This window comes from Sphaeramia orbicularis, chromosome 3, assembly GCF_902148855.1.
Source record: "Sphaeramia orbicularis chromosome 3, fSphaOr1.1, whole genome shotgun sequence".
Lineage (NCBI taxonomy): Eukaryota > Metazoa > Chordata > Actinopteri > Kurtiformes > Apogonidae > Sphaeramia > Sphaeramia orbicularis.
The window spans coordinates 51,660,177-51,681,979 of record NC_043959.1 but is presented as its reverse complement, the minus strand read 5'-3'; the positions used below and the strand labels follow the sequence as shown (position 1 = coordinate 51,681,979).

The following is a 21,803-nucleotide window of genomic DNA, read 5'->3' as shown; positions in this document are numbered from 1 at the left end:
GTTTTTTTTTTTTTTCTTAATTAACCCATAAAGACCCAAACATCCACTGGTGACTAAAATCATCTACTGATACAAACTGTTTAATACCTGCTGATCCACCAATCCTGTCAATACATATAAACAATTGGTGTAAAATACAGTTTGTCATCTTTTCATGGTCATCACATATGACCCATTTGGATGTTCAGAGGCTCCGTAGTTACCATGGAAACATCGTCATCTTCTACAATGTTCATTCACCAGTAAAACCCATGGAGTTGGATCGACGACAGCAGATGGAAATATGTATTTTATGCTCAGTTAACAATATATTTTGCAGAAAAAAACAATCTTTTTCTTCAATTTTCTCTGTCTCTGATATAACCCTCAACTTTAATCTGAGCTTTAATGAACATCTGCATAATCAGTACATTAAATATAGAAAAATATCAGACTTTCACTTAAAAATACAAAATACAGAGCAGAATATAAGAGTAAATGGTGATAGAAAGTGGATCAATCACTGAGATATCAACCCTGAATACATAAGTTGTTCTTCTACAGAATGATTAAAGCAGAAATGTAATGTTTATGAATGGCTGAGTCCAAGTCTTGACCTTAATATTATAGAAATGCTGCGTAAAAAACAGAAGCAGGACAGTCATGAAAGGATGCTATTCAACACTTCCCTGAGTGAAACAGTTCTGTAAGGAGGAAAAGGCTGAAATCGCCCCATGTGCAGGACTAATAAACACTTACTTTGAAGGTGAGGCTGAAATAGAAGGTTATTGATAACAGAGATTTAAATCCAATTTTTTCCACACTAAATAAATAAATAAATAAATATATCTTTTATGTTTTTGTCTCATTGGTTTGATTTGGTTCACTTCATATACTTTTAGGACTTTTGTTGTGCACGAAACAAAAAACTTCTAAAGGATTCACAAACTTAAACACAATCCAACATTAAATAGGTTTGCATCTTATAATTTTCAACCCCCATATAGACTAAAAACATCCTCTTTTTATTTCTTTTTTATGTCATGTATACTCTATGCATACTATTGTATTATATGTTTACTGAAGATATTTCATTCTGGGGAAATAACTCTGTCAAATTTGGAATGGCTCTTATTACCCCAAAAAAATATACAGCTTTAAGCGAATGGATGTTGTGTATTCTGTGCCACTGTGTTATGTGGAAATATGTTTTAGCAACATTTATGAAGAGAGATGAAAGTTCACAAACTACACAGTTGCGCATCAAGTTGGAATGATTTTGCTCTCAGACATACTCATCTTTTTAGTCTATATTGTAGCTATTTCTATTTTCCATTTCATTTACTTTCATATTCAGTATTTTCACTGAAGTGGATAAATTTGCTTTTTAGCATCTCATAACATTCACAATTTCCAACAAAACAGATGCAAACGCTGCAACAGTTTTCATATGCATCACAGGCTTAATATACTGTTGCCCATAAAGTTATAATAATTTAGTTTTCAGACATACTCCTCTTTTTGTTTTTTCATATACATCAGTAATTACCTTTGACCAGGTACAATGATTACATACTGAGTCCCATTACACTATATCTATTAAGAATAAATCCCATTGTTACAATCATTTCATGAGAAGAGGTAAAAATACTTTAATCCAAGTTTGTGGACGACAGTGTAGAAGGCGGTTTCAAACACTTTGTGGAAAAACACCATAGTTTTGACATGGTTTTCAATCGCATGGCCCTCAGTTTGACACAGATGGACTTAAAGTATCAACACTTGCAGAAGTATATCAACCTAAATGGAGCATATGTTGGAAAATAAACATCATAACTTAAAACTGTTTTTTTTCCAAATGTCCTTTTTTCACAAACTTTTGAAGCCTCTTCGTGTATGTAGTCTAATGAATACATACTGTGGATCTCATCAGTTGCCTCTATATATGTGCCAAGTTTGAGGTAAATTGAAACCAAAATTGATGTTTTAATCGATATTTGAAATATCGCCCATTATAAATAAATTGGGGGGGGGGGGGGGGGGGGGGTATAAAAAAAATCATACAAAATTTGAACTTTGACCTACTTTTCCCATAATGTAATCACATCTATTCTGGCTCACTGGTAGTCTATAAACCCAACTGGGTATGAATTCAACCAATAGTTTTGCTGCTAAAGACATTTTAAATTTCGCCCATTATAAATAAATGGGAAAAAAGAATGTAAAAAATTCATTAAAAATTTTAACTTTGACCTACGTTTCCCAAAATGCAATGAGATCTATTCTGGGTCACTGGCAATATAAAAACCAAATTAGGTATAAATTCAACCAATAGTTTTGTTGCTAGAGTGTTAACAAACAAACATACAGAACCAAAAACAATACCCCTTGCTGGGGTAATAAAAAATTATGTCATGCACAATCCTATCGTGTACTATGGCTACTTTTGATAATAATAATAATAATAATAATAATAATAATAATAATAATAATAATAATAATAGGACTGTTATTTGCTTTACTTTAGACCAGGGGTGTCAAACTCATTTTAGTTCAGGGGCCGGACCAGAAAAATAATAACATAATAACCTATAAATAATGACAACTCCAAATTTTTGTCTTTGTTTTAGTGTAAAAAAAAAACCAAAAACATTAAATTACGAAAATACTTACATTCATAAACTATCCAAAAAAAAGGAAAAAAAAGAAAGAAACAAACCTGAAAAAAACTGAAATTTAAATTAAAAAACATAAGAACATTTTGTGCAATTTTATCAGTATTATTCCTCCACTTCTCATTTCTACATGTGCATTATATATTATTATAATAGCAGCCGGCACTACTGCCGGCTGCTATTAGACTTTTTAATATCGCCGTGCGATAAATTATTATTGTATGCTGTGCATACTTAGGTGTGTTAGGTGTTTTCAGGTTATTGTATTATATACATTACTTGTATTGTACATATATATATAGATATATATAGATAGATATATATATATATCTTCTATTCTGTTTATTATTTATTTGTTCCATTGATGATTGTTTGTGGGATGTTCATGCGATGGGTCAGAGTGTTTTTCTTCTTGTACTGCCGCTGTTGTAACAAAGCAATTTCCTGCAAAGGATCAATAAAGTATCTATCTATCTATCATTATGGATCAGATCTACAAAGACACTAAACACTGAGGAACAGGCAGAAAAGAGTTCAAATTGGGCTGAATTTTCTACAGACATTTCAGGTTGGTCAGATTTGTTCAGGTTATTCACATTTTAGTGTTACAGGATAGTTTGGAAATATCAATATTTTCATAATTTAATGTTATTTTTTGCACTAAAACAAAGAAAAATTTAAATTGTTAATTCTAGATTTTTTTTTTGGCTTAATTGAAGTTTTTTTTTTTTTTTTTTTTTTTTTTTTTTTTTACTTAATTGAAGATTTTTTTGGGTTTATTCAAGATTTTTTGCTAAATTTGAGATTTTTTTTTTTTTTTTTTTTGGCTTGATTGAAGATTTTTTTTTACTTAACTGAAGATTTTTTTGGCTTAACTCAAGGTTGATTTTTTACATAATTGAAGATTTTTTTTTTTTTTTTTATCTTAATTCAAGATTTTTTGCTAAATTTGAGATTTTTTTTTTATTTTTATTTTTTGCTTAATTGAAGATTTCTTTACTTGAAGATGTTTTTTGGCTTAGTTGAAGATTTTTTTTTTTTTTTTACTTAATTGAAGATTTTTTTGGGTTAATTCAAGATTTTTTGCTAAATTTGAGATTTATTTATTTATTTATTTATTTGGCTTGATTGAAGATTTTTGTACTTAATTGAAAAAAAATTTTTTTTTTTTTTTGCTTAATTCAAGGTTGTTTTTTTTTACTTAATTGAAGAATTTTTTTTTTTTTGCTTAATTCAAGATTTTTTGCTAAATTTGAGATTTTTTTGATTTAATTGAAGATTTTTTTACTTAATTGAAGATTTTTTTTTTTGGCTTAATTGAAGATTTTTTTTTTTTAACTTAATTTAAGAATGTTTTGTTTTTTTTGGGGGGGGAGGGGGGGGCTTAATTCAAGATTTTTTCCTTAATTCAGCAAATTTTATTTATTTATTTATTTATTTATTTATTTTTCTTCTTAATTCAATTCAAGACTGTTGAATTTTTGCACTTGGCAAAAACATCCCAGGGGCCGAACTGGACCCTTTGGGGTGCCTCATTTGGCCCCTGGGACGCATGTTTGACACCCCTGCTTTAGACCTTTTTCCATTTTAACTAGCTGATCATAACCCTCTGTTTAAATGTTATTTTACACTCTCACATTTGAAGCTAGACTAATTTTGTTTTCACATTTCTTTTTTTATCCCTGTTTATACAAATCAGTAATTACCTTTGCCCAGGTATCCTGATTACATACTGAGTCCCAGTTACACTATATCTATCAACAATAAATCACATTGTTACAATAATTTCATGAGAAGAGGTAAAACTGTTTTATTCCAACTTTAGGTCAACAGTGTATTAACTTCATTTATGACAAAGTAATGCACTCAAACTTGTCTTAAAAGGTATTTTTTTTCCCCCATGTTTATCATCTGAGCTTCTTTTGCTTTTCACTCCGACTACTAAAACTGAACTAGAATAAAACTTTTCACAGATGATGCAACTTTAAGTGGAAAAAGTTTGTCCGAGTCTTGAGGACATGTCCTGAAGTACTTCCTGAAGCCTGTAGTGGGGAGGGCTCTCCTTCCCGGTTGATAATATTTTCCTTCAGGATCCTGATACGTGGCTGTTTTTGGGAGAGACGTGGTGACTTCCACACTCTTCCGTGGGTTGCGGGCTGTTAGCGGATCCGTGTCCCCGTCCACTCAGCGGCTGAGTCTGGACCCACTCAGCGGCCAAGCCTTCTCCCAACACACTGGCCTGGATGGCAGGGACACACTGGAGCAAAGACAGCCGAAACACCAAGGTATTTATTTACACACACCGTTTCACAGTTCCACGGCAGAATTAGGTGATAGCTAAATGCAGAGGTTCATGGAGCTGGAGTGTTAGCATAAAGTCCGCAAACTGATGGTGTAGCTTTATAACCGTTAGCGTGTACGTGCAATGATTGTGTGCGGAGCTAATGTGGTTAGCTAACTGTCTGCATTTATGAACACCGGCTAATGTTAGCCCGCTAACTTTTATCCACATAAATAATAATCCGCTATAAGGTTCAGTACGTCATCGGCAAAAATAGGCTTTACCGACTGACGTATTTTGCCGCATTGCTCGTTAGTTTTGTGGGGGTTTTTTGGCGTTTTTGCAGAGTAGCTAACTGTTGAGTTAACTTTCTGCTAACAGAGGATATAATGAGCTGACTGTTCAACAGATGCCTTCATACCAAGTGAACTCATGTACCTTTTATGTAGATGACCACTCATTATTATCGTTAACTACTGTAACTTTTTGCCTCCATCTTTACAGTCATGTGTAATTACATTTAGGCAAGGCAAGGCAAGTTTATTTGTGTAGCACATTTCAGCAACAAGGCGATTCAAGGTGCTTCACACAGGACACTGAAATAAAAGAAACAAAAAGAAACACATTTAAAACATTATAAAAGAAACATGTTAAAGGTGATTAAAAACAGCAAGTAAGAAAACAACACATAAAATTAAAATAAAATAAAACAAAACACACATATTAAAGTAAGAGTTGCAGTGCAGAGTTTCAAAGAGAATATAAAATTTAAAAAGTCGAAGGCAGCAGTGAACAGGTGAGTCTTTAACCTGGACTTAAAAGAACTCAGACTCTCAGCAGACCTGATATTTTCTGGTAGTTTGTTCCAGATATACGGAGCATAGAAACTGAACGCTGATTCTCCATGTTTAGTTCTGACTTTGGGAACACAGAGCAGACCTGCACCAGATGACCTGAGTGGTCTGGATGGTTCATACTGGACTAGAAGGTCTCTGATGTATTTTGGGCCTAAACCATTCAGTGCTTTATATGCTAGTAAGAGAATTTTAAAGTCTATTCTCTGAGAGACAGGGAGCCAGTGTAGAGACCTCCGAACTGGACTGATGTGGTCCACTCTCTTGGTCTTAGTGAGGACTCGAGCAGCAGCATTCTGGATCAGTTGCAGTCGTCGAACAGACTTTTTAGGCAGACCAGAGAAGATACTGTTACAGTAGTCAACTCGACTAAAGATAAATGCCTGGACAAGTTTTTCAAGGTCCTGCTGCAACATCAGTCCTTTAATCCTAGAAATGTTCTTGAGGGGATAGTAAGCTGACTTTGTAATTGTTTGTGGTTTTTAAAATTCAGGTCTGAATCCATGACAACACCCAAATTCCTGGCCTGACCTTTACCTATAATACCTTTTGCAAAGATTTCAATAAAGGACTCTCAGACATGGGGTAGCTACTGGGCACTTTAACCTGCAGGTTTGTCCGAACTGATTCATTCTTCATAGTTTCTAAAGCAGGACTGTCCAACTCATTTTAGTGCAGTTTTCATACAGACCAAACTCCCAGACCAGTGAAATAATAACATAATGGCCTTTGAATAATGATATTTTTTTTTTCTCTTTGTTTTGATGCAAAAAAGTAAAATTAAATTAAGAAAATGTTTACACTTCCAAACTATTCTTTCACAAAAATCATCTTAGAATATGCAAATGAAGACATTATATGTTGTTTCATGTGTATGTATAAGTTTTCATGTTTTCTTGAAATCTGTTTTATTTCTAGTCGCTAAGGTACACTGTAAACCCCAATAAGTTAATTTAACTCAAAAAAATAGTTGAAACTGATTACAACGAAATTTTTAAGGTTCAAGGTGACTTTATTTTTACCCGTGGGTAGATTTGTTTTGCAGCAAGCTTTCGTTCACTGTACTGTACTGTACTGTAACTCTAAACTCTAGCCTTAAAAAAATTAAGTAATGAAAACTTGAGTGTATTAAACTTAAATGCTTGATTTGACTGGAAATTGCTATTTTAAGTCCAACACACTAAATGCCAAGTTAATTTAACTTAAAATTTGTTCCAATGTCAAGTGCTAGGTATAATCTATAATTTAATATCATCAGTTTATTGTACTCAGTCCCAAATTGGCTTAAATGAAAATCTTCTGCAATATAAGTTGCTTTGCATAATTATACTTCATATATTGTAGCATGGCTGGAAATTTGGTAGGAAGTCAGCTTACTGTAGCGTACCAGTATAGAAAGTACTATTAACTTGGCAATGTAGAATGATTTATATTGAGCAGACACATCCCTAGATGAACAGTAAAGCCATTGTTCGGCCTATGGCTCTGACTCATGGTGCAGTTCTAAAAAAAACAAAAACAAACACAAAAAGGCCAATAAACATTTCCATACACACATTAAGTCAAAATTAACACTAACACCACCACCCCGCTGAACCCCTGCACATGAAAATAACACATTTTCAACAACATGCCCAATACCCACAATGCAATGCAGAGATTAAAAAAAAGGTGTGGTCATGACTAAAATTTAGTGATTTAAATCCATTCAACTTAAACTGTTTTTTACTTTTGACAATGTCTACAAATTAGTAGAATATACTTAACATTTTATAGTAATGTAATAAAACTGAAATCATTTAAGTACATTGTAATTAAAGCATTTTAGTAAATACAAAGTCTGGGTTTACAGTGTAGGATTATTACCCCGTCCCCCCAAAGGGGAGGCAAGGTGTAATGTTTTTGGTTCTGTATGTTTGTTTGTTTGTTAACACTCTAACAGCAAGACTATTGGTTGAATTCATACTAAATGTGGTTTATAGATTGCCAGTGACCCAGAATAGATCTCATTGCATTTTGGTAAATATATATCAAAGTTACAATTTATTATGAATTTTTAAAATCATCTTTTTTTCCACATTTACAAATATAAGGAGCGAAATTTCTCATGTCTCTAGCAGCTAAACTATTAGTTGAATTCATACCAAATTGACTTTACAAATTGGCAGTGACCCAGAATGGATCTCGTTACATTTTGGGAACAGCAGGTCAAAGTTCAAATTTTTTATGAATTTTTAAAATCTTCTCATCTACTTATAATGGGCGAAATATGTGCAAGGGGCGGGGTTTGTTGTGCCAGGCACCACTTGTTTTGTTTGTTTTGTTGCATATTCTAAATAAATTGAAACTAAACTGTATAACCTGACATTTCTTTAAAAAAAACAAGTGTCATTTTAATAATATTATGCCTCAGCTTATCATTTATACATGTTCATTATAGATCGCAGTGGATCTACAATGGCACATAACATTTGGGAACAGGCATAATATTGTTAGACTTTTGGTGTTTGGAACTAAAATGAGTTTAACACCCTTGACTGTTAATATCTTCAGTGTAATTTTTGTACTTCACAAATTCATCCTGCCAGTTTTGGCCCACTGGCCATATGTTTGACACCCCTCTTCTAGATGATAAGTAGCTCTAGAGAGTGGTTATATGTCTCCAGTATATGGCCTGTGATGAAGAGAGATCAATTTTCATGTAAATTTAAGGCCTTGATTTACAAGTATCAACTAACTGGTTGCTAAAAAGGAAATGTCACTTAAAGAAGTGTCTTCGCAAGTTTATTTCTGTAAAATTAGATTGTAAGACCCCCCTCACTGTAGCAATATGTATGTTAATGTGTTACTTATATTCTGAATTGTTTGTTTGGTCTATGCAAAGTCAGATCACAGTAAAATACATGTAAGTCAGTGTTTCCCAACGCCTACCATGATGTCCTTAAATGACTTGTTTGGCCCGCAGTCTAAAGATAGTCATTACTGTCACAGAGGAGGAAAGTAACCAGAACATACTCACACAGAAGAGGCTGAACTGAGAATTTTTTTTTTGTCATAATAAAGGAATTGATTATCAAAATAATAAGAAATCGATTTAATATTTGACAAATAGTGAATTATTTGAATAATCATTGCAGTGTTACTATTATGGTCAAGTATGTATACTGTAATACCTATCATATTTCATGTATTGTTGTGAAGATTGAGGTGAGGCAGCTGGACTGAAAAGTGTACTCCTATTACAGCATTACTGGTTGCAAGTGCTTTTTGGACCGTGGGACGGATGAAAGGTGGAAGCTGTATGAAGCCCAGCTGGGCTGTAGCTGTTCTGTGTATCACTGTTACCCTGCTGATGGTGTCCTTGAGGGGTGCATCAAGCAGCCAGAAGATGACACAAACAGCTATGTCTCAAGCTACCGCCACTGCTGCAGGACCGGGCTCCAGCCTGACCGAGAACCTCCTGGGCCTTCAGGCGATAGCAGACTTCTTAGCCAGTGAACATGCTCACGTTTGGCTCTTGTCACTGGTGGGCTCAGTGGCAGTAGGCCTCAGTGGGATTTTTCCTCTGCTTGTGATTCCCATTGAAGCTGGAGCTGCCCTCAAAACAGAAGGTGAGTTCAATGATGCCTGTATATTATTGGGTATTTCACCGTAATACTGTCATATCTTATCTGGACTTTCCCCTTGGTTTCAAATGCATAATTTCACATAACTTTGGATCATTTTTACTCTATCTGTATACTAATATATGCAAAAGCAAGATTGTAAATAAATAAGCAACAGCCAAAAAGCTTAAAAACAAAACTTGTGTTCTGTCCTCCAGGGACCGACTGCAACCATTAGCTGTAGCTTTGAGGATCTCCATGTTCATTTTAACATTAATTTGGTGTGTTTAATTTTAAATGCAGACAGAAATTTCTTGGATGCTGCACTGAAGATATAGTAGACACTGTAGACGTGGCAGACAAAAGCTTGCCGTCACATTGTTGTGATTGTGACAACACTGATGCAGAGATAGCACTATGAACACAACTGTCTGACACATGACAGAATCATGTCTTTTGTTCATATTTAATATGCAGCAGGAAGTGCGTAAAGGCCTTTTGCAGTGGCATGTTGTGTTTCTCCCATTTCTCAGCTATGTTGGTCTAAATATACCTTTTTAGTGGCTCTCTTATGACTTACAGACCCACCTGAAATCAGCTAATCCCGGTCCTTAATGGTGTTCAGTTCAGTTCCTACCTGCACATTTTCCATGATTTAGATTTTGCACAGACTCAAATATCCCATGGGAAGGATAGTCCAACTTCCTGGAAACGTTCAAGTCTTACAAACCAAATGTCTCCAATACAACCAGAAGTGATGTCATATTACAGGATTAATAAAGTTATTCAGACTGTTCAGTCGCAGTAACCAGACCTAACTTGGGTCAGCCTGAGGCCTGAGAGCCGCACCCATAGACTGTAGCATTCCAGATATATTTTAGGACTGGGGTTTTTAAGTGCAGTGCTGAGAGGAAGTTGGTCATTTGAAAGGGAAATCCTGAAGAATAAAACCGTGTAGACTGAGATGGAAACAATTTGGAGAGGTTTTTTTTTTTTTCCTCAAATTTTTGTATTTTAATCAATAGAAAGTAGTCTTTTATCAAGAGTGTACAATCATACTAGCAGTTGGTTGAAGCTGCACTTAGCTAAGGTGGTATTTTGAGCAAAATGTGATCATCAGCACTTTTCTCATGCTTACTATGACCAGGATAATTTGCTGAGTCTGAGCAGGTGTAGTCTTCAGAGTGGGAGATAATTGTCACCTTCTTAATTTAGTTTGTTACCATGATATTTAGTACTAAACACAAACTACAACTAAGGACTACTTTGAATGAGTGTTTATTTTAGTTCTCAAACCAAAGTACTTGTAGCCTACTAATTAATCATCTGACAGGATTACAGAACTAGAAGAAATACTAAGGTATATCAGTCCATGCTGAGGGGTACAACATTATCTTTGGTCCAGATTTTATGGGATTTTCTCTAACTATGGGAGTAAATATAAAAAGTGAACAATCTTTAGTGATCTTAAAAGTCAGTGTTGTCATTGTAAATTTTGTTATAATAGTTTTACTGCAAGTGTGACAGTGGATCTTGGTTTCAGGCTACATACAGTTTCCCCTAAAGATGGAATATACATATATATATATATATATATATATATATATATATATATATATATATATATATATATATATATTTATTTATTTTTAATTTTTTTTAACTCTTCCCATGAAATGAATGTGACAATATGATTTATTCCTGATAAAGTGTGTAAAAGGGCAACACAGTGGTGCAGTGGATAGCACTCGTGCCTGGGTTCGATTCGAACACCAGTCGATGGGGGTGGGACCTTTCTGTGTGGAGTTTGCATGTTCTCCCCATGTCTGCGTGGGTTCTCTCTGGGTACTCCCGCTTCCTCCCACCATCCAAAGACATGCACTGATAGGTTAATTGGTTAATCTAAATTGCCCATAGGTGTGAATGTGAGAGTGATTGTCTCTATATGTCAGCCCTGTGATGAACTGGCGACATGTCCAGGGTGTGCCCCACCTTCGCCTGTAAGTGGCTGGGATAGGCTCCAGCGACCCCGATGACCCTAGTGAGGATAGAGTGGGTTCAGAAAATGAATGAATGAATGAAAGTGTGTAAAATGATTACATACTGGGACTTGGTATGTAATCATTGTAGCTGGTCAAAGGTGATTACTGATGTGTGTTATTATAACTTTATGGGCAAATGTAGATGCCAGTACAAACTTGTAAAGACAGTTCTTAACCATTTGCTTGGATAACTTTGACATTCACCAAAATCGGCATTGGGGATGAGAATGAATTAGGATTTATTCTCTTGCCAGGTGTCAGTCAGTGTAGTAGTTGACAAGGTGCATCCGATATTTTTTTTGCAATCCATCTAATAGTTGTTGCGATACCTCAGACAAAACCTAACTGGTTTAAACTAACTGACATTTCCACTAAAAAGAGGAAGAAGTATTTTTATTTATGGCTGCAAACTTGAGCTAAAATAAACGGTGGACAAGGTTTTGTATGAATCATACTTTACAGTAATTGCTACTTTTTCCTTGAATCTTTTTTCTCAGCTGGATGTCAGAAACTGAAGCAGCTTTTGAGCTTTGCTATTGGGGGCCTCCTGGGTGACGTTTTCCTTCACCTCCTTCCTGAGGCGTGGGCATTGTCTGGCTCCTCAGGTGACTGCATTTCACTAAGGCGATTTCATGCCTGACTGCAGTGTTATGACCAGGACCTGCAGACATAACAGTCTCATGTGATGACAGTAAAACACATCTCCATTTCAGGACAGTAATTAAGGTTTTAATGGCACAAGAATTTGTACTGAACCTTTATGGTGCATGACATTTGGTTTGGTATGAAATATCCTTTAGGTGCCCCCTGTAAGACAAACACTTACTGGCTTAAGACCATTTATGTCCCTATACTTAGAGCATGAGCCACAAGCTCCACTCTAGACTGTTTTGGCAGTGTAGCTGTTGTTCATCAGTGTAGCATACTAGCAGCATTGGCCTTGTAAGATAACATAATGCCAATATAATTAAATATGTGTTAACTCATTACATGCTTGAAACTGCATTCCTGCATCCAGAATCTTCTCTGCTCACTGTACAGCTCAGTCACCCAGTAGTACACTGAGCATCAAAACCTACTCACTTCTGTCAATTTACTTAAGTTTACTGAAATAAGATCGCTGAGTTTGAGTCTCAATGAAAAGCTACATGCAGTGTGTAATCTGTAAATCTGAAACTGCACTATTTCCTTTAGTAGGTAGCTTTGGTCAGTTTTGAATATGCTGCAAGTAAGAATCATTTTCAATCCAACACTTGCGAGTTCTTAATTTTCAGTGTCCATGTTCTCTTATGTACCAAGAAACATACCTATACTGTTATTTGTAGTATTATACCTGTGCCACAGCTTGTTTATCACTGTTTGGTCTCTTTGCTACTTACAGCTGATAAACAAAACCACTACACAACCCAGGGCTTGTGGGTAATTGTTGGCCTGCTGGCCTTCTTACTCTTGGAAAAGATGTTTCCAGACCAAGACAGCCATGAAGATGCCACAGCACATTCAGACCTGAACAGTAACTCTGCTGTAAGTATTTCTGCTGTGCCTACAGACATACAAGACGTGTTAACACAAGCCTTTGCATATTTTGTTTTCATAGATTTAATGTGTGTTGTGCTTATCTGTTCACCTAGGTTATTTTTTTTATCTTGAAAAAAATGAAAATGTCAGCTGAGACTTTTTTTTTTTTTTTGACAACACCAACCTGTGTATTAAGATATAATGTTTTCGGACACATAGGTATAGTAGGAACTCCTCCCTGTGTTGTATCACTGAGTATGTTTACATGCATCATGTCTGGCATGTAGAAATGAAAGCATCCCTATTGTAAACTCAAGTATGACTCCAGATTAAACCAAGCTTTCTAACACAGTGCTCCTTCATAGATATTAAATGGCTGGTTATGTTTTTAGAGACGGCCTTTCTGCCTTTCCTCTCCTTGCCTCCTTGTCAGATCAGCTCCTTCACAAGTGTCTCTATTTATAGTGCCAGGGTGAAGCAGCTGCTTTAGCCATTTCAGTGTCCACGGGAGAACACTCAGCTCATAGACAGAGACAACAATAGACAGGGCACACTCTGACTGAGTGTGTTTAAGACGGAAACGAAAGCTTTTAAGTGTCTTTTTGCTTTGACTGACCTCACTGTCTTATCTGAATGATATACGTTTACTTGCTTGGTTCATTGTTTTTAATGGACGCATTATATTTAATTGGTAAATAGTATAGATAAGTGTGATGCAAATTTAAGTAATAATAAATCAGATTCCACTTACTTCAGGTCAAATTTAATGTCCTCAATAAACAAGTGTCTGTGTGTATTTTGCATTGGTAGTTTTGCTTCAATCAGTCGTTCCCTCCAAACATTAACAACACTCTATTACCTCCTGCTGTAATCATGGACAGTGATGAGCATTTCATTACCACATCCAGTGGACAGTGGGCTATTTCCCACTCCTTTAATTTGATTATCAGACAAATGGTAACATAAGTGGTTTCTGAATGAGGGAACAAGGAAGTTGGCTGTTCTCGGAAAACACGAGATGAATAGGCCTGTTCTTTTTATATATTACCATCAGACATGTAAAACAGTGGTGCTGGAATTTAAGGATCATTAGTTTGGGAAATAAAGCAGATGCGTTTTATTAATGTATACATGGTGTGTACAAAAATAATGTGGACTTTTTCTGAAATGGCCCCCTCAGAGGTTGTTCTGCCTCCTGTGGGTGAAACTTTTGTGTAAAGTGGAAACTGTGAATTGTGTGTTCAGTGCACAGTGGAACACATGCCACTAGTACTGTGTTTTTTTTAGTTTTACTGGTGGGTGTTGTAAGTGATTCAGGTGTTAATATGTTTCTTTAGGAAATTCCAAGCCCCTGCCCACACTGCACAATGATGGAAACCAGGAAGAAAAAGATCAAATATAAAACTTCAGAAAACTGTCATGTTTGTGGTGCACATTTCACCATCGTCTTGTTTTTCTTCCTTTTTTCTCCACAGTCTAATGCAGTTTTCAGTGGAAAGGCAGCGATTTCACTTGGAAATGGGCACCATGCTGAGTCATGGAAATCCTCCAAGCAACAGAGCATGGGAAAATCAGAGAAAATCAAGGTAAGGCGGACAACCAGAACAGCTCTGAGTTGACAAAAGAGACAGTAAATGAAAAAAGAAGCTCCAGTGGAGGTAGGCTGGTAGCCTTGATTTGGGTTGCTTATGTAAGTAATGCTTTTTCCCCCCAAAACTAAGTCATAAATTTGTTGCAAACAGCATTTCAGTTGGCCCTGATATCAAATGCATATAGGGATTTTTTTTTTTTAAATAGTGCTTCCTTATCCTTCTCCTGAGTGAGAATAAGAAAGGGCTAACATCACGTAACCCGCAGGGATCAATAAAGATAAGTGGTTTATCTGGAAAAAAAAGAAGTCTGTAGCTTGAGTAAACATCACAAAGCATATAAAATATCCATTACAGATTAAAAAGTTAAAGGCAAATGAGTAATTTCAGTCGATGCAGTTTTACTAGCATTGACTACATTTACTGACTTAAACGGAAACAAAGAAATCTGTGCTGGGAAATTAATCTTTCACTTTCCTGCACCTCTACATTCTTTTCATGGTTGCTGACATTTTTTAGCCTGCATCACCAGTTGCGTCTTTCATTGTGGTTTGTGTTCCTCTGGGGCTCAGATTTCTTTTGAGTAACATATTATTTACTGTCCTCTTTTTAATGAGGTCAGACTGTAACTCTTAGGTAATATCAATCAAAGCCTCCATCCAGGGGTTTTAGGTACAGCATGTCAAATTTATTAAGGAGTATATGCTGTGATTACATTTAAATAAAGTTGTTTTTTTTTTTTAAATTTGAGTAACAGTGGCATTATGTTTCCTGTTTTACAGACAAGCGGATACCTAAACCTACTAGCCAACTGCATAGACAACTTCACTCATGGACTGGCAGTAGCAGGGAGTTTCCTGGTTAGCAAAAAGGTGAGGAACTTTGAAAAAGATGCAACAATGTCCAGAAGTTACTTTTTCCAATGAAATATGTATGAGATCAGTGACTACAGTGCGTGAGCATCCACACTGAGGTCAGTGTACATAGTGTAAATTGTAATAATTCTGTTTTTAGATAAAGTGTAAAACTTTTCCAAGGCCTTTTGTAACCCCGTCCTACTTCAGTCATTAGGTAATTACATAAACTTCTCACAGTGTCAGATTGCAGCATGAGTTCATTATATTAACCTACTTGCTACAGCCAGTCTTTAAATTTAGTCACATTGTAAATAAATAAAAGAAATGTCTCTCAGCTGCAGTCTAAATTAATGACACAGCTCACAACAGAAAGAACAAAGTCTGCTTTGCACTGAAAACATGTAATTTTTTAACCTAGTTTTGACAACACTCACATTTAAAGACATATGCATACAACTTATAAGGGTAATGTGAGATAGTTCCAGCTTTAAGGTAATATGGGCACATGAACACATGAAAACTGAGTGAAAGACATCTGGGTGAATTTTAGGGTGTTTCTATGTCTTTACTGTTACCATAGTGCATTCATCTGACAACAGTATGTTGGCTTTTATTAGTTTTTTTTCTGCTTCCTTTGTTTGTTGGTGAAGATAACCTTGCGCAATTTCCTGTCACTGGTCCAAAAGTCTGAACTAAGAGTTTTCGCAAAGTAAACGAGCCAGAGTGAGACTGTTTCATGTGATCTGACAAAGGGGTGAGGACCTCCACACCCAAATGAAGCCACAGTAGAAGTTTGTTAAAGTTGTAATACAGCTGGTGGCCACTGGGGGCTGGCTCCAAAAGCCCTGTCTCCCATAGACTTAAAATTGGACATCTCTGTAAAAATACTATTCGTAATTTTTTCACTTCGGCCAAAATGGCCAGAGGGGTATTGTAATAGTTTTGTCGTCCATCTGTCTGTCTGTCCATTCAGCGACGTAATTGCATTATCTGAAGAATGCATTGAGATATCTGCACCAAATTTATACTGCGGGTGCATCTCAGCATGGAGCAGAAGCCTATTGAAAATACATGACATTGGCCTACTTTTTCAAGGTCAAATAGCCTTGTGCAGTTATAATATCTGAGTACTTTCAAATATAAATATGTATGTAATCTAAATTATAGGGCAGTAACTTTCAACAGAATCTTACACTATATTTGGCTGAGGGTATTAAAAGTGCGCAGCACATTATGTTTTTCTCCAGAAGCTGGAGTCTGATGCTTTATTTAGCCACTCTAATTGGTCATCTGGTGGTTTGTCTTTATATTGTTGCTCAGTTAATCATATTTCAGAGGAAATAGAAAACTCTGATATCTGTTGTGTCGGGGTTTGATTGACAGGTGTATGACGTATCTGCCAAGTTGGACATTCAGACCTTCTGTTTATTTTACAAAATGCATTTTTTCCTGATAGACAGCTACATTGTAGTATTCTTAATCTGTTACACTTACAAGACTGTAAAATAACTGTAATAGGTGATGCTTGAAGCTCATTGTTTGTATTAAGTCAGTTGGGTAGCATTTAGCCCAAATATGGGTTACACCAAAGACTGGCTGTTTGGTCCCCACTATGGTCTGGGGTAGGTTTTATACCTGCAAATTTGGTTTAGATTAACCTTCAAATACTGAAACGGGGTATTTTGAAAGCACTGTTAGGCTGCAACTTAAGTGCTTTTAGTTAAGTTGTGGTTGCTTTTATTCTAAAAGTTGAGAATTACATAGTAGAGTTAATGAATGAATAAAGAACAACACTATAATACAGAACAGAAATGTATGATGGGAACAGATAAAACCTTCCTTCAGAGTACACAGTTTGGCAGAGTCTGCAGAACATTTGGCAGAAAATTAGACCAGTTGTATTTGTATTTTTAGTCTCATGAATGGACCACACATTTGTAATGGGACAAAACAGGATTTTTTTTTAAGATTGAAATAAACTGGGTAAATATCGTCTTATGCTGAAAGATTTTTTTTTTTTTTTTTTTTTAAATGGCGCACTTTAACTGCAGCAACATGGATTCATGTCGCTTCAGTAGGTTACTGTTTATTGTAGGTATGGCAAAGAGAGAGTCCAGCTGGAGAGACATAAGGCTAACAGCATGAACTATGGATGAGTGTGCCAGAGAGGAAGTTAACTAGATGTCTAAAACATACACGTACAAGACATCGCACCAGTGTTTTCTGTTTACTGTCGCATGCATGGAAGTCAAAGTGAAACACTGCATACAGATTCACTCACAATGCAGTGTCAGCTATACGTGCAACAATAAGATGTGGGATGTAGTTTGTTAGTAACACTTCAAAAGCAGTATTAGAATGTGTTTTAAACAATAAGGAACATGATAGAGTAAAAACAGCACGTTTTAAAGAAAAGGAGAAAATGCCAAGACAAGATTTCATCCAGCAAAGTTGTTTTTTATCTGAATGACAAACTGCTCAAACAGATAAGACTCCAGAAAGAAATATTGTTGTCATATTCATAGTCTTTTGTCTAAATAACATTTACTAATGGCTTAAAACAGATTCGATTCAGACTCATGTTTCCCCACCTTAGTGATTTATTTACTATGTAATTGGATATCACAAGTTCATTATTTTTATATCCTGCTCTGCTCCTTCTGGCATAAAAACTTAAGTCTTTATTATGTAATGAACCACTGCACCTCTGTTTTTGCATTCGTAATTTACTCTAGAAAAACTGGTTAATTAGTCACACAGTAAATGCATGTGATTGTGTACTTATTGGCTTGTGCTTGCAGGTCGGGTTCCTCACCACCTTTGCCATTCTTCTGCATGAAATCCCTCATGAGGTGAGATTAGAAAAGTGTGGTCATGTGTAAATCTGTGACAGTTTACTTAAGTTTTTATGTTTACATACTGTTGCTAAAAGTGGATGGAAAGTATGTGATTTTTTTTTTCCAGGGGCTTGTAAACAGACTGTTTATTCATTCTCATGTTATCGTCTGCAGGTGGGAGACTTCGCCATTTTGCTAAGGGCTGGCTTCGACCGTTGGAGTGCGGCTCGCATGCAGCTGTCCACAGCGCTGGTTGGGGTGTTGGGAGCTTGTTTTGCTCTGTATGCACAGTCGCCAAAAGGCACAGGTACGTCTGGACCACACCTCCATACTGTAAAACATTAAAGCATTTAATATATTAAAGTATATGCCGGAATCACTCAGTTCTCATTTCTGTTGTTTGTAGAAAACGCCACCGCTTGGATTTTGCCTTTCACCTCTGGAGGGTTTCTCTACATAGCTTTGGTGAACGTGGTGCCTGACCTGCTAGAGGAGTCCAGTTTAAGGTGATTTTAATACATTCAGAAATTAGGGGGATTAATATAAGATAAAAGTTTATTGATCCGACCATGGGGAAATTATACAGGTGACCGCAGCAAACACAAAAATAAAATGCAGGGAAGATAGAAAATACAAAATTTACTCTTGTGAAATATGAAGAGAAAAAAAAAAGAAATTTGGATTTAAATTTATAAATCATCTGTTTTAAATTTAGATTTTAATTGCTGATGCTGATGCACAAAATGTCACGGTCAGGGTAAGGGAAACGCCATGTTCTTTCTTTGAAGAACCACCAGATTTGTGCAGTCGATACACATCTGATGATATTGACAGTGGGTCATTACAGTGGACAGTCAACTGTTTAACCTTCATCCTACCAAGCGGGGTCATTTTATGACCCCAGACATTGTTTCATGTGTGTCATTGTGTGTTAAACTGAAACATTTATTCATGGTTTCAGGAGTTTGTTCCTTGGTGTCATCCGGTGTTTGTATTGTAAAAAGTTTTGGATCATCACATCAACTGAACTTGTTATGATGGACTGAGTGTCAGGGGTCATGGATGACCCCAACTTTTTTTTCCCAAATTGGCAGTATGTGTCTGATGACACATATGTTTTCTAACATACTTACCTGCAATAATCTATCTGTAACATGATATTCTTTTCCTTTACAGTGAAATATGGCTTTGAGAGGTAGACCTGCTCGATATACTGCTACACAAGCATTTGTCAGATTAGTTGATTGTTGATTGTTCCATTGACCATTTCACAATAAACATCACTACAAAATGTATTTTTATACTTTGGTTACATTGCTGCATACTAACTATTTAACTAAGTGACATATCATGACATTTTTTTTCAATTCATACTGAATTGTATCCAAAATAAGACTGGGGTCATAAAAGACCCCACTTGGTAAGTTTTGTATGTAAACTGTCATGGTAGGATGAAGGTTAAATACTACAGGGTTCCTGCGGGGTCTTAAATAGTCTTAAAAGTCTTGAATTTACAAAACTTTATTTAATCCCTTAAAAAAAGTCTTTAAAAGCTATTAAATTTGATATGGTAGATCTTAAGTAATGTTGCCATAAACTTGTTTGCTGTGTTGTGTTTAAATGTGTCAGAGAAATTCGGTATCATTTATCACTAACTTTGCAGCCTCCAGTTAGAAATGACTCAGAATTATGGGAATTAAGGCTTTGAAGTAAACAAATACATTTTCTTAAATTCTAGGAGTCACAAATTTTTGCTAGTATGGCTGTGAAATGGGCGTTAAATTCTGCTCTAAATAGTCTTAAAAAGGTCCTAAATTTAACTTGTAGAAACCTGTAGGAACCCTGTACTACCCCCCCCTCCATGGAAAGACCTGGGATTGGCCACAGGATACAGCTCTAAATTCTGAAAAGTGATCTAAGAGCTGGTGCAGGAGTCTGCTTTCATCTCAGACCACTTGGATCAAAACATGTTATTTGGTTGTGGGGAAGTACTGGTCTGAGAGTCTCAAATTAGAAACAGATCTGTCTATTCTAAGCCTTTCTAGTGGTTGATTACACCTGTATTCTCATCTGGGAAGGTTATTATGGTAATTATTTGATTTTTTTTATTCTAACAAATAATACATTTAATGGTACAAATGCGAGATTCATGTTACAAAGTAATCACCAGGATATTGGATGGGCAGTGAAGTGTTCTGCTGGATGAAGGGGTTTTACCAGTTCACCAGACGACCCCTGCCTTCTTTTTTGTTAATGAATGTTAATGATTGGAATGGGACATTAACAATAAAAGGCTATTTCAGAATGTTACTCCTTTAATACCAGACTTGTTATTTCATATATTACAGGTGTAATACTTTTTATAGACTTACAACTGCAGATTACAAATATGAATTTTAAGGTCTTTTTTTTTTTCTTCTTCTGTTTTTTTAGACACTCCTTGCTTCAGATCTTGCTCATATTCTGTGGTGTGGCGGTCATGGCTCTACTGTCTTTAATTGTGGATTGAACATGGAGGAAACCCCCCTCTTGCCTTACCAAAAACACACTAAAACTCACCACAACACCACCCTTTTATTGGATACCTGTATCTGTAATAACTGACCGCAGAATGGCACTTTATAGATGGATGAATGAAGAGAAGACCTACTTTATCTGTTGAATGGACCTTTGTGTGGACACTTAATAACGTGCCAGACTGAACAGCAAGGGAAATAAGAGGGTTTGTATGGACATCTGTTACCAAATTGTCTTACCACCAATTGTTAACCTGACAATCAAGTTATTTTGCACATAACACGCTACGTACATGCGACGTACCCGCTCAATACAGCAGGTATCAACGATCTCCTCACGACCTCCCTCTTCAAAACGTATTGGACCTATACATTCTTTAAAACTGTGTCTTGTTACTGTTGTGTGTCTTCTGTTTTCTGATGTAGCTGCTGTGTATTTATTGAAAATAAGTCAAACATAGAGTCATATCATATAAGGTCCCCTCTTTCATATTGTTTCTGTCATGTTAACAAAATAAGGGTCAAGAAGTCAGGACAGTCTGTCATGTTTACACCAAAGTACACTCCTCTGGTTTTATGCCCCACATTCAGTTACATCACAAATACTCACTGCACCTTTTTAAGCACAAGCCGGTGTCTGTAAAACACTCTGCTTGAATTAATGGATGTGATAAAGTTAATTTACAAAAAGAAAGATGGTTACTATTTGTTAATGTTATATTTTGATCTATATTTTATCATTTTTTAACGCTAGCCAAATAAAACAACAAATTCAGTGTTAACCCAGCAGGAAAAGTTGTATTTTGTTATTGAATTACCACTCCAATACAAATAAACTGTAAATGACACAAGAAAATTCATCTGCTGCTTATTTTAAACGTTGTGGATAATATAAAGAAGTATTGCAGTGTCATGAAGGCAACACATACTGTACATGGGACACACGTGATAAACTCTGGTTATTAGGATATTCTATATGGGGGCTTCTATGAAACTGGGTTCATTTTGGTACCTGGCACTTTGCCAGCTTTGTAGACCCAATAATAAAAG

The 21,803-nt window shown here is 35.8% G+C and overlaps 1 protein-coding gene across 1 annotated transcript; it reads left to right on the top strand.

The window, feature by feature from the left end:
• The first annotated feature begins 4,703 nt into the window (after positions 1–4,703).
• On the top strand, positions 4,704–21,535 carry slc39a13 (solute carrier family 39 member 13). The gene is made up of 10 exons (XM_030123818.1): positions 4,704–4,939; positions 9,035–9,400; positions 11,934–12,041; positions 12,818–12,960; positions 14,430–14,540; positions 15,326–15,415; positions 18,202–18,252; positions 18,412–18,544; positions 18,644–18,743; positions 20,671–21,535. Exons 2-10 carry the CDS (start codon positions 9,073–9,075, stop codon positions 20,744–20,746), a joined length of 1,140 nt encoding a protein of 379 aa, XP_029979678.1. The 5' UTR covers positions 4,704–4,939; positions 9,035–9,072; the 3' UTR covers positions 20,747–21,535.
• Positions 21,536–21,803: the final 268 nt, after the last annotated feature.